This window comes from Canis lupus, chromosome 14, assembly GCF_003254725.2.
Source record: "Canis lupus dingo isolate Sandy chromosome 14, ASM325472v2, whole genome shotgun sequence".
NCBI lineage: Eukaryota > Metazoa > Chordata > Mammalia > Carnivora > Canidae > Canis > Canis lupus.
The window spans coordinates 15,948,932-15,962,342 of NC_064256.1; the positions used below are offsets into that span (position 1 = coordinate 15,948,932).

General features: G+C 34.5%; 1 protein-coding gene and 1 long non-coding RNA gene across 9 annotated transcripts in view; one reads left to right on the forward strand and one right to left on the reverse strand.

The window, feature by feature from the left end:
* Nucleotides 1-13,411, forward strand: part of CFAP69 (cilia and flagella associated protein 69) — a 56,586-nt gene that overhangs the window by 27,274 nt on the left and 15,901 nt on the right. For 7 of the 8 annotated variants that reach the window (XR_007401985.1, XR_007401984.1, XM_025471424.3 and 4 more), the window contains 6 exons: nt 1,444-1,567; nt 4,143-4,191; nt 4,282-4,403; nt 6,157-6,373; nt 9,822-9,986; nt 12,821-12,939. Coding sequence is in view for 6 of the 8 variants with exons in the window: in XM_025471424.3 (XP_025327209.3) it covers nt 1,444-1,567; nt 4,143-4,191; nt 4,282-4,403; nt 6,157-6,373; nt 9,822-9,986; nt 12,821-12,939 (796 nt within the window). In the remaining 2 variants the exon portion in view is untranslated. The remainder of the gene's footprint in view (nt 1-1,443; nt 1,568-4,142; nt 4,192-4,281; nt 4,404-6,156; nt 6,374-9,821; nt 9,987-12,820; nt 12,940-13,411) is intronic. The other variant, XM_049093536.1, reaches the window with a different exon arrangement.
* Nucleotides 1-13,411, reverse strand: part of LOC125752459 (uncharacterized) — a 49,591-nt gene that overhangs the window by 21,359 nt on the left and 14,821 nt on the right. The gene's annotated exons all lie outside the window — the stretch shown is intronic.

Sequence of the window (13,411 nt, forward strand, 5' to 3'; positions counted from 1 at the left end):
TAATCTCTTCCAGATATTGCAATAAGCATTCCAATAAAATATAAGCAAGCCTTTAGGTTACTTATTCATTTTTCATCAAATAATTATTGTCTACTCCATGCCAACTTTAGAACTAGGCCTTAGAAATACAAATGAAACAATGCAGACATGGTCTCTGCTTTCATGGAATTTGCATTATGTTAGGAGATGGACAAGTAAACAGGCTGTGAAAGACTATCACAGGTGCTACATGTTCTCTAGAAGAGTGATTCAGCACACAAAACCCAACTGATTTAAACCATATAGGACACTTATGGGCTTATATAACTACAAAGTCAAGGATAAAACTGGTTTCATGTGCAGTTGTATTCAAGGTACAGCAAATAACAGGATGTGAGTCTTCATTATCCCTGTCAGTCTTCTACTATGTTGGCTTTATTCTCAAGCTCCACATGGTAATACCTCAGAAGTTTAGGTTCAAATCATCACAATCCCAAATCAAGCTGAAGAGAAGACTTGCTCTTCTGAAAGGTCAAGGAAAATTCTTCGAATTGAGTCCGTGTTGGTCCTGAGTGGTCTGAGTTGGCCATATGCCATTCCAGAATGAATTACCAGTGACGGAGAAATGCTCTGGCTAAAAGGAAGCTAAAAGCGTCTCCACAACACCAAATGCAGGGAAAAAATAAATGCGTAAATAAAAATAAGGGTACTGTTATCATAAGAAGGGCAAGTGAGGGGCACCTTGCTGGCTCAGTTGGTAGAGTATGTGACTTTTGATCTCGGGGTTGTGAGTTCAAGCCCCCCCCCCCCACTGGATGTAGAGATTACTTAAATAAAATATTTAAAAAGAAGAAGGGCAAGTGAGTGCTAGGAGGCAAAGCAACAAATGCCCATTTTACAGGGAATCTGACCCAGACTTGGAGAGTTAATATGTATGTCCTAATGAACCCTAATTTGGTATGTGAATGATAAATATGAACTGGCAACACAGAAGAGTTTTGCATTCAGAGAGCATTCTAGACAGGGGAACAGAAGTGAAAACAGAACTTAGAAAAAAAACTGTTAGAAATTTGATATATTAACAGCAGAAAATAGAATAGTGAGAGATGAAGCTAACAATGTTAGCAGGGACCGTAACATGAAAAGCTTGATAAGCCTTGGTAAGAAAGTAGGACTTTTTAATCCTAAGAACAAAAAAAAGCTTTTAAGTAATTAAAAATGGAAAATGACATGAATGAACTTTATTTTAGAGCAGTCACTATGCCCCCCATGTATAGATTTGGATTGATGGATTCTTATCTGATGCAGATTTGAATCCTATGTAGAGGCAGATTTGGAAATGCAGTAAAGATTAGAAATACTTGAAATGAATAGTATAATATAAAAAAGGGAGATTTTGTTGATAGACATTTAAGTAGCATTTGCATGGAAATATGATTTTAAAGATCTGATTTTACTTTCTAGGGCTTTGAAGGAAGTATTTAAAAATCTGTTTATGAGAGGTTTTAGTCATTATGATCGTCAGCTTAGAAATGACATACTAGTAATCACAACAATCATAGCTCAAAATCCTGGAGCACCAATGATTGTAAGTATGAGTCAAATTGAATTAATTTTAATTGTGGGAATAGTTGGTATGGGGGAAGGAGCCCTAAACTATGTTGTAATATTTCTGAACTTCATTGTGATACCAAGTTATGGTGTAATGTCTCTATGTTACCAGTAGTTCTGGCAGTTCTTTGCAACCTTTTGGAAACTTGAGATTCTAATCATTGTTTATGATTTACCTACATATTTACCATTTATGATGCATTTCTTTCCTTCCTGACGATACGAGTTTATACCTGGCATTTCTCTTTCACCTAAAGAATTTCCTTTTTTTTTTTTTTTTTTTTTTTAGACTTTCCTTTACTATTTCTTATGGTGCAGATATACTGGCAGCAAATTGTCTTAGTTTCTTTCATCTGAAAATATCTTTAAAGCAGATTAATTATTGACATCTGTGTTCACAGAATGCAGAATTCTGAGTTGAATTAAAAGTTGATCTTTTAGCATTTTGATCTTTTAGCATCGTTCCAATGTCTTCTTGCCTACAGTGTTTCTGATAAGAAGTATTTGTTATTTCAAGTTGTTTCCCCATGGACAAAGTATCACTTTTCTTTCTGACTGGTTTTCAAGATTCTCACTCTACTTTTGATTTTCAGCAGTTTACTATGATGTGGCAAGATGTGATTTTTCTTTGTATTTATCCTGCTTGAGGTTCATTCATAGAGCTTCCTGAGTATGTAAATTGATAAATTTAGAGACTTTTTGGTCATTATTCTTCAAGTATTTTTTCAGCCCCATTCTTTCTCTCTCTCCTCTTCTGTAATTCAGATTACATGTATGCTTGTCGTGAGGCTCCGTTCACTTTTTTCAATCATTTTTCTCTCTATTCTCCAGGTTGATCATTTGTATTGGTTTATGTATCCAAATTCATTGACTTTTTTTCCCCGTCATCTTCATTCTGTTCTTAATCTCATCCAGTGCATTTTTATTTCAGATATTGTCATTTTTAGTTTTTGAATTTTTGTTTCCTTTTTATAACATTCCTATTTCTCTGCTGAAAGTTCCTGTCTTTCTGTTTATTATGAACATATTTACTGTGGGTTTTGGTGTACTCTGAAAAGTACATATTCTTTTGTATTAATAGCATTTTGTGTGGCTACTCATCCCTGTGGTGAATGGCAGGTCAAATCCCAGTTCATTTCTTTTAGCCTTACCCGGGATGCTGGAGAGTCCCCTGCCCTGGCATAATTCAGGCACTAGTCAGAGACTTGGAAGTTTATACACAGAAGTTGAAGTTCCCCTTCTGTGGCTCTCTCCTTTCTGGGATTTCTCCCTTCACTTTCCAGTAGCAATAGTTGCCCAGAGATTACCTCTGCCCTCTGAGTGTTCAAACTACTAAGATAACAGCTTTACCCTGAGTTGTAGCATTCACACAAAGTGCGGACTAGGACCTGGCCTCAGTCTAAAAGCCATTTTTAAAAAAGGGAAACTCAGTCAGTGCCATCTCCTTCAAAGTTCTGACTCCTTTCTAGTATCTGCTTTGTTTGAGTCATAAAAACAGTTGTTTTTATATTTTGCTCAGAGTTTATAATTGTTACTTGCAGGCAGGTTTCTTATAGGAGCTACTCAGTCATCCCAGAAGCTCAGCCTCCCCATATTTTATAATGTAAAAATCACTGAATGATTGACATCTCCGAGGAGAGATCTTTGGCTATGATATTCACATATCAGCCAAAAAACTTTCTAAGTTGTATTTAAAGGAAATTTGTGAATGAAGGCCTCAACCCCATATCAGTGGTCATCAAATCATCCCAACAAAGAACAATCATAGAATTTATAATGTGTAAATAGGGCAACAATCCTATCTAGCTTTCTAGTTAAGGCTGCAATGTGTGGGTAGACCTGTATGTTTCTCTGGAAGCCCCTGATTAGTTAATAAATTTTCATTAGCATCCTTGCAAACATTCAGGTGAATTTTAGTAGTCAAATAACATCTTCACATTTAAAGAAACCATATGGATTCTAAAGCATAGGAATGTAACACTGTAAGCTCAAAAGCCTAGGCATTTGCCCCTATAAATTCAAATAGGATATTTCTGTCAAGAATGAGTTCCCTCATGTTGAAATGTTTGCAATTCTGGTTATTCTTCAGGGCTTTTCGTGTTAAGTAGGAACTGTTACCTCTTGACTAAAACTTTCACATTAATGAGAGTGGTTGGGGTCAAGTGAGAAGCAAGAGTGTTTAAGAAGAAAAGCTGTCAAAAATAACTGTATCTTTCTCCCTTATTTTGCCACTTAAAGGAACGGATAATGAATTACATAAGTAATCTGTAGTCTTAATACATTTTGGGTTCTTACCAAATTTTAAACAGCATCTTATAAAATATTCATAAGATAATGTAAAAATATTTCTTAGAACCAACAGAAGTTTATATTAAATAAATAACAAGTTTATCTGGCTATATGTTTCTTGCTTTCATCCCTTTCTATTATTAGTACTTTATGAATTCAAATGAATAACAAGGAGAATCTGAAAAAGATAGGTAAATATTAGGTATATATAGGCATCTGTAATTTCTATCTAATTAAATCATCTTTCTGTGTATTTATATTAGGAATGTGGCTTTACGAGGGATTTGATTCTATTTGCAACCTTCAATGAAGGTAAAAACCATAAAACTTTCAACCTATGATTATCTTGATGAGTTTTATACATTATTTTAGCATTTATTTCCTTTTTTTCCCCCCTCACAGTTAAAAGTCAAAATCCTTTGGTAAAAGGTCTTAAGTTTTCTAATTCCTATGAAGATTTTGAGTTGAAGAAATTGCTTTTCAATATAATTGTGATCTTATGTAAAGATCTACCTACTATACAGGTAAAAAAATAACCAAAATAAAAGCTAAAGTCTCACTTTGTTTTGTTTTTAACTTTATTTTTTTTAAGATTTCATTTATTTATTCATGAGAGACACAGAGAGAGAGAGAGAGGCAGAGACACAGGCAGAGGGAGAAGCAGGCTCCATGCCGGGAGCCTGATGTGGGACTCGATCCCGGAACTCCAGGATCACATCCCTGGCTGAAGGCAGGCGCTAAACCGCTGAGCCACCAGGGTTGCCCAAGTGTCTCACTTTGTAATATAACTTTAAAAGTCATGACTGCAAATCTTTCATCAACTCCTATGTTTACCAGAGAATATAACTCTTATTGGCCAGAATGTCACCCTAAAATTTTTTTGCTTATCTGGTTAATTAACAGTGAATTTACCGAAATTTAAACCACATAAACCAAATAAAAGCAGGAGAGCCTTAGAGATTTATGTGTTTAGATCTCCTGAGTAAGAAAATATAAAATGAAAGAAAATCCATACAGGGCCATCCAGCCTAATAGTCTACCTCTGACCAGGTTGTGGTTAAGGCTTTAGTCAGGCCAAATGAAATGTCATTTTCCAGCACTGTGATTCTGAATAGAATTGCTGTTTCATTTCTGTAAATTGCAGATATCTTAGTTTCAGAATGAGTAACAGCTACCTCATGGAATTATGAGGGTTAAAATAGCTCAGAATTTTTTGGAAATATCATTTTGAGGAGTACACATACATATATACATGTTAAAACATTCTCAGAGAAAGAAAAATTGTCTTTACAATGATAACATTATTTACATCAAAAATATGTACCTTGGGCAGCCCCGGGTGGCTCAGCGGTTTAGCGCCACTTTCAGCCCAGGGCGTGATCCTGGAGACCCGGGATCCAGTCCCACGTCAGGCTCTCTGCATGGAGCCTGCTTTTCCCTCTGCCTCTGTCTCTGCCTCTCTCTCTCTGTTTCTCATGAATAAATATTTTTTTAAAAATATGTACCTACAGAACCTAAATGTATTTTATGCCAGATATCACTCCTTGAAATGCCAGATATCACCCCTTGAAATATGTTTTTATTAGAACAGTGGAGCATTATATAACTATTAAAATGATAGCTATGGAAACAAAATGTACACTGCAGTCTATAAACCAATTTTAGTTGACAACAGAGTCAAATGGCATAAAGACTATGGTGAGCTTCTTAAAGCACTATGTAAGCAGTAGAATCAACTGATTTTTTTTTATGTCATATGTTTGTTGCCCAATAATAGTAGTGATAATATGTGTACTACTTGTAGAATATTTGTATAATTTCTGTTGCAAGTGCTTAAAAATCAGCCATAGTCGTCATTTTGGATAAAATTGATTTTTTTTTTGTAGTATACAAGAGTCTGTGAAGAATTTTTTTTCAAAAAATGAAGGGAAGAGAGAAATGCCAGCAGTTTATTTGCTCCAAATTTTCTGTTTTTGTGGTTTGATCATAAGCAGGAGCTAGATTACATATATAAGCAGCATAGACAAAAAAATTAACACTCATTTATATTATTGTCATTTGGAAAGTGCATATCCTAGAGAGGGGGTCATAGCCAACTGGTTGTTTTTTGTTTTTGTTTTGTTTTAGTTTTGGTACTTAATGTAGAGATCTTTAGGAAGGAATATTTTTTAAATGAACATAATAAAACATTACATTGGAAATCATTAAATATTCTTAGATTAAATAAAATTGTTTTAATTGGGTTTCTAACAAAGTACTTTTTGCCCTTTCTCATAGCTATTAATTGATGGCAAAGTTATTTTGGCTTTGTTTACCTATGTTAAAAAGCCTGAGAAACACAAAATAATTGAATGGTCTGCAGCACAGTATGAAGAATTACAACTGCATGCAATTGCCACTTTGTCATCAGTGGCTCCTTTATTAACAGAAGAATATATGCTGTGTCAGGGAAATGCTCGAGTCCTTGCATTTCTAGAATGGTGTGAGAGTGAAGGTGAGTCACACCTGTCAAAATTCTAGTCAAATGCTCTACCACTGAGCTATCCCCCCAAAGGCAGAGGCTCAACAACTGAACCACTCAGGTGCCCATCAAAATTGTAATTTATATATTTCAACTGAACTCTCAATATATGTATAGAATAATAAAATTAAGCAAAAAATAATAAAACTATAGATCTGGTTTCCTATGATTTTCAAGTATTTACATGTTGCTTTTCAGGAAAAAAATCTGAGATTTCCTTTAAAGGCAGATACATTGGTAAATATAACTATAGTTGAGGCATACCTCTCAGTAAAAAAAGTTCATTCATAAAACCTGATTTAAATTTTTGTATCATTAGGCTTATCCAACAATTATACTAAGTCCTGGAAATATTTTTAACTATGCATTCAGCAGATATTTGTTGATGTGTAGTAGGTACTAGATATTGTGTTAATACATTTATATTCAAAATAAATAAAATCCCTACCTTCATGGAGCTTAAAATCCCCAGCCAGAAGTAATGATTACACATGTAGTCTACCAAATTAGCAGACTACCAATTTGTACAAATATTTTATTTCAATTCTCATCATTCTTAGGAAATAAGATGGTGTTTTTTGTTGTTGTTTTTTTTTAATGTTTATAAGGGAGACACTGCAATCTTTTCTGGTAGTAATTTTGCTTTGGAAATAATTTTGTACGATACATTTTCAGTAGATCAAGAAAATCATATCCATGGGGAAGGAAAAAAAATTATAGCTGATTTCTTTTATTGTTTAGTTTCTAATATGTGGAGTTAACTAAATTTTTCTTATTAAACTGCTGTGCATTAAATAAAACAATTCTTCTGTCTATCCTTAATATTATTTATGTTTACAAAAGACTATAAAGTAAAAGAGGAAAATGCTGCCTAACATGAGGAAGTCTGATAGCTAACAGTTATTGAGTACCTACTATGATAGGCCTTAAACATCTTAAATTATTAACTCATTTAGTCCTCATAACAAATCCAGGGGTCGAAGGTACTATTACTGTCTCTGTTGTTCAGATGGGTAGAACTCAATCAAAAAAGTTAAATAACATGTTCTTGGTCACACAGGAAGTGTCAGATCCAGGATTGAGTACAGGCAGCCTAGCCCCAGAACCTACATTTTTAACTCATACACAATACTCAGAACAGTATTTTTTGTAACTTTTTTTTTTTTAGCTTTAAATATAAGGCTTCTTAAAAGAACCTTTTTAAAAAAGGCATATTATTGTAAAGAAAGGAGAACTCGCTATGCTGTTTATCAAGACCTACCATAAGCTATAATAATTTAAACTGTATGGTATAAGACAAGGAATAGACCAATGAAATAGAACATGTGGGAGGTTGGCATTAACGGAGATAATATTGCTTTCTGGTTTTTTTTAAATTTTTTTATTGGAGTTCAATTTCCCAACATTTAGCATAACACCCAGTGCTCATCCTGCCAAGTGCCCCCCTCAGTGCCCATCACCCAGTCACCCCAACCCTCCACCCACCTCCCTTTCCACTACCCCTTGTTCGTTTCCCAGTTAGGTGTCTCTCATGTCACCCTCACTGATATTTTCACTCATCCTCTCTCCTTTCCCTTTATTCCCTTTCACTAATTTTGATTATATTGCTTTCAATGAAAATAAAAATAAGGTTCTTTCACCTTGTTAAAAAAAATCAAGTGCAAAATGAATTAAATCTCTAAATATGAAAAGTTAAGCTGTAAAAATCTTAGAAGAAGAAAAAAAAATCTTAGAAGAAAACATGGGAAAATATCTTTATGATAACAGGGTAGGGAAAAAAACTTTTTTTTAAGTTTAAGATTTTAAGATTTTATTTATTTATTAAGAGATACACACAAAAATTTTATTTATTTATTCATGAGATACACACAAAGAGAGGCAGAGACACAGGCAGAGGGAGAAGCAGGTTCCCTGTGAGGAGCCCAAAGCAGGACTCAATCCCAGGACCCTAGAGCACACCCTGAGCCTAAGGCAGATGCTCAACCGCTGAGCCACCTAGGGTTCCCAGGAAAAGACTTTTAATAAAGACAAGAAGAGCTTAAGGTATACAGAAGATTAATACATTTAATAATGTAAAATTTAGAAATGCCTGTATGACTAAATCTGAATAAAATAGCAATCTACAAATCAAGAGAATACATTTCTGTCCCTGTGACTAAAGGATTAGGATCCAGGCTCATAAAGAATTCTAAAAGAAAATAACCCCACAAATAAGAAGACAAAGAATAGGGACTGTCAAGTTACAGACAAAATCTCAAATTAAAAAAAAAAATTAAAAGATGTTCAACCTTATTGGTAATCAGAGAAATGCAAATTAAGATAACAACTGTCATTTCCCATGTAACAGACTGAATAGGATATCCTTGACTTTCAACTTAGAATTGACTATATTAAATGGGAAATGAATTGTAATTTCCCATTTAACAGACTGGGAAAAAAATCTATTAGTCTTGTACATTCTATCCATATAACCATTTTGGGAAGCAATTTAAGAACTTTAGTAAAATTCAGTGTGAGAGGGGCACCTGGGTGACTCAGCCAGTTGAGTGTCTGCCTTAAGCTCAGGTCATGATCCTGGGGTCCTGGGATCAAGACATGCATCCGGGCTCCCTACTCAGGGGGGAACCTGCTTCTCCCTCTCCCTTTTCCTGCCACTCCCCCTGCTTGTGCTTGTTCACGGTGTTAAATAAATAAAATCTTAAAAAAAAAAAAATTCAATGTGAGTGTACCTTATATGATTCTGGTATCACATGGGCAAAACCTTTCTCAGTGGGAATAAGAAGATATAAACCAGAATGTTCATTGTACCAGAATGTTCACTGTAAAAAAAAAAAAAAAAAAAAAAAAAGAATGTTCACTGTAGCAGTTTGTACTAGTGAATGGATAAACTGTGATTTATTTATAAAACGATTACTCAGGGGCACCTTAGCGGCTCAGTCTGTTAAGCATCTGACTCTTGCTTTCAGCTCAGGTCATGATCTTAGGATTGTAAAATTGAGCCTCACATCAGGCTCTGTGCTGGGCATGAAGCCTGCTTAAGATTCTCTCTCTCTCTCTCCCTCTCCCTCTGCTCCCTGCCCTCTAAAACAAACAAAATGAATGCTGAAAGTAATTAAATGATTTAGATCTGCTTGTGACAATGTAAATACTTTAAAAAACATAGTGTTGAATAACAGTAGCAAGTTACAAAAGATACACTATGATACATTTGAGTAAAATTTTAAAGCATATTCCTATTCTGGGAATAGAAGAAGGGGAAAGGATAATATTTACTCTTCAAAAAAAAAAAAAGCAAATATGACAAAATTTTAGCATCTGTTTAAACTTAAGGGTAGATACATAAGGTATCTGATTTATTTGAAATGCCTTATATTTTAAATTTCATAATGTAAATTGTTAAATTGTTAATATTTCTCCACAGATCCCTTCTTTAGTCATGGTAATAGTTTTCATGGTACAGGTGGCCGTGGCAACAAGTTTGCCCAGATGCGTTATAGTTTAAGACTCTTGAGAGCCATGGTCTACCTTGAGGATGAGACTATAAACAATGATCTTTGTGAAAAAGGAACAATTCAGCAACTGATAGGTAAAACATGTTTGTGTACTTATGAAAGTAGAATATTTATAAATTAGAGGTTTTATTTTAAATGTTTTTTACAAATTTATTGTCTTTTTAGCTCAGAAACACCTGAATATTCTCTTGATTTTTGTTTCATATCATTGCTATAAATCAGTTTGTCTTTACTAAAACATCATGATCGCTCATTCTATAAACATCTCTTTACTCACTTGACATACAAGTTCATTTGGGATTACCTTTTTTTTAAAACGGGCTACTATCACCTTCATTTTTCTTATAATAAGATCACCACTTTTTTGGCCAGGCTTTTGAAGTCATTTAAAAGAGGATAACATCACATTTTCTGATGCATCTGACATACCAGAACATGGTATGTGCTGGTATATACAGAAATGTACACAGAAGATTCTTTTCTGTTATATTATAGTAGGATATCCTTGATTTTCAACTTAGAATTGACTATATTGAATAACCTTATCCCCAAAATATATACATGTGAGCTTGGAATAAAATTCAGAAGCCCTAAACAAAAGCTTTATAGTTTTTGTTAACTAAAAAATAAGTAGTCTTCTGGCCCTAACCTTCCTGACTTTGAAAAGATCTATTTTGGTCATAATCAAATTCAGTGATTGCCTCATGAGTAACAGATAATTTACTGGATGTCAATTAATTATAAACACCTACTCAAAAGCTCTTCTACATGTTAAAGTACTTTTTCATCATTGATGGAGTGGAGTGGTCCCCTTTAATAGGATGAGCACTGGGTGTTATACTATATGTTGGGACACTGAATTTAAATAAAGTATATTTAATTTTTTTAATTAAAAATATTAAAATAATGGTTCCCTTTAAAATAAGGGTATTGAAAAGGGTACTGAGCAAAAACATTTTCTTGATGAGTTTACTCAGGATAACCAAACCTGTAGATTTTATCACTTCCATGCACACTCCATTGTACAGAATTCAGTGTTAAGGTTCCAACCTAACTGGATGGAGTCCAGAAAATACAATATTTCATATATCCAGGTAAGAGTCCAGGTAGGAGGTGGGGTAGAGAAAAGGGAAAACAAATACAGAAGGATTCTCTTCTTCTTGGGATTTTTTCCCTTTAACTGGAAAGAATCTGCTCTTTATCATGTGAGTTCTTAGAGGCAGTGGCCTCCTGTCACTTACACAATCTAACAGAGGACTTAACAAATAGTTTGCTCAACAAATAGTAAATGCACTGTAAATGCAAATGTTTATAATACCCTTCATGCCATGGGGGCACTGGGATCACAAACATGTATACAACAGGACACTGTGGACCTTGCCTTTGATGAGGACAAAAAAAGATGTATATCAAAGAAAGATAGCATGTGTTACCCTACACCATTAGTAAGGCCTCTAATGAGTAATACAGAGAGTAAATACTACAGAAACTAAGAGTTTTCAGCAGTTTTTAAGGCTAGGTAATTTTGACAATTACCTTTATTGAGCTTGGATGTGAGGGTAAAGCTAGTTTTGAGAGGAAAAGAGGAGATGGTCTTTAAAGCAAGGGAACAGCATAAGCAGACACATCGTGTTAAAATATGTATAATAATGTGTTCAGAACTAGCTTAAATGAAGTCTGTTTACGAAGACATGTATCATCTATACTTCAATTTAAAAATAGTTAAAAATAGAAATTGGAAAAATGTTTTATGAAAACAAGTAATATGAGATATAATATGTCTAGTCAGGAGCCAAGCTAGAAAGTTTTGAACAGCATGCTCTTTAGACATGCAGAGCCAGTAGCGGTTTTGATCAAAGAAGTCATGTATATAGTGCTTTTTTAGAAAAAGGAATCCAAAAGAAATTTATCAGATGACTTAGAATAGAACAAGGGTAGAGTAAAGGCAGCTAAAGGATAATGAAATATGAAGGAAATAATTCAATATCAACATAACGTGTTACAGACAACAGAGAAAGTGACATGCCTGCACCGTGCTCGACTAGTCCCACTAGGGACTGATGTTGCCCCTGTCATTCATCCTAACAGGACCAAGGATCATCCCTTTAGGGCCAGCTATGGAAATAAGTTGTGATTTCCATGACTCTCTTACTTTGGAACAGAAATCCACCCCTTCCTGCTAATGCCAATGACCCCTTTAGCAGAGAAGCGATGACTTTTGTTCCTCGTTTTAAAGCTTGAAGAAAAATTCCTTTTTGAAGCAAAATTTTATTGTGACTGTCATTCCATCAGTGTAATTGGCTCTTTTCCAGTCTAATTTTTATTAGAAGCTAGGGAGAGATTTCAAAGGACATGGGAATACTGCTACCTAAAGTTATTGAAGACACCTCCAGGTAGACATAAGGAGAGGATGCAGAAAGAAGTAACAGGAAGAGAACACATACTTAGAGAGGTCTTCCACCTTTGCCTAAAATTGACCATTAACCATGAGGAGATGAGAAAGCTGTGATCAGGTATTTAAGTCATATATTTGCAATGGCACTCATCTCTGCCTCATGACACTCTGCATATTTCTATAAATAGTTTTGTTTGCTGGGCAGAGTATCAGGTTATAGGGCATCTTGTAATAACACTCCATTAGTTCTGTACTAGAAATGCTATATAAATATATGGGGCTACTGATTGTATTCAGAGCTCAAAGAATCCATTTATCACCTTCTGTCTACATCCTCTACATAACTATGCAATTAAAATAGCCCCTTTTAAAATAGTTTCTCTAACTGAAATTTTATAAGAAGGGCTTTCTTTTTTTTTTTTTTGTAAAGAAGGGATTTCAAAACAGTAACTGATCAAAGTAAAAATTACAATGTCCACTAAGTTTACATTCTTTCAATTTTTTTCACACCAGGAGTTTTTAAAAATACAATAAGCCAGTCTGATGACAAAGAAGAAGTCATTGTTTTGGAAATTCAATCTGATATATTACTTATTTTATCCAGTCTTTGTGAACATCATATTCCTAGGAAGGTATGTATGCCCGTGAATCAAAGTTTTTTTCAGATCTCCCAATTACCTAACATGATGAACTGTTATAAGAAGAATATAATTATATAAAGTATATATATCTTAAGTATATATTATGATAGGTTCAGATGAATATATACAAATATATACACACATTTAACCAATATCTCAATTAAAAGTCTATTGTGGGGCAACTGGGTGGCTCAGTGGTTAAGCATCTGCCTTTGGCTCAGATCGTGATCCCGGGGTCCTGGGATTGAGTCCTGCATCAGGCTCCCTCTGCCTATGGGACTGCTTCTGCCTTTGCCTATGTCTCTGCCTCTCTCTCTCTGTGTCTCTCATGAATAAATAAATCTTTAAAAACCAATCAATCAACCAACCAATCAGACTATTGTTATTCCATATGAAATTCTTTCATGCCCCTTAGCAGCCATCCCCCTACTTACTTTCAGGTAACCACTATCCTGATTTCTAT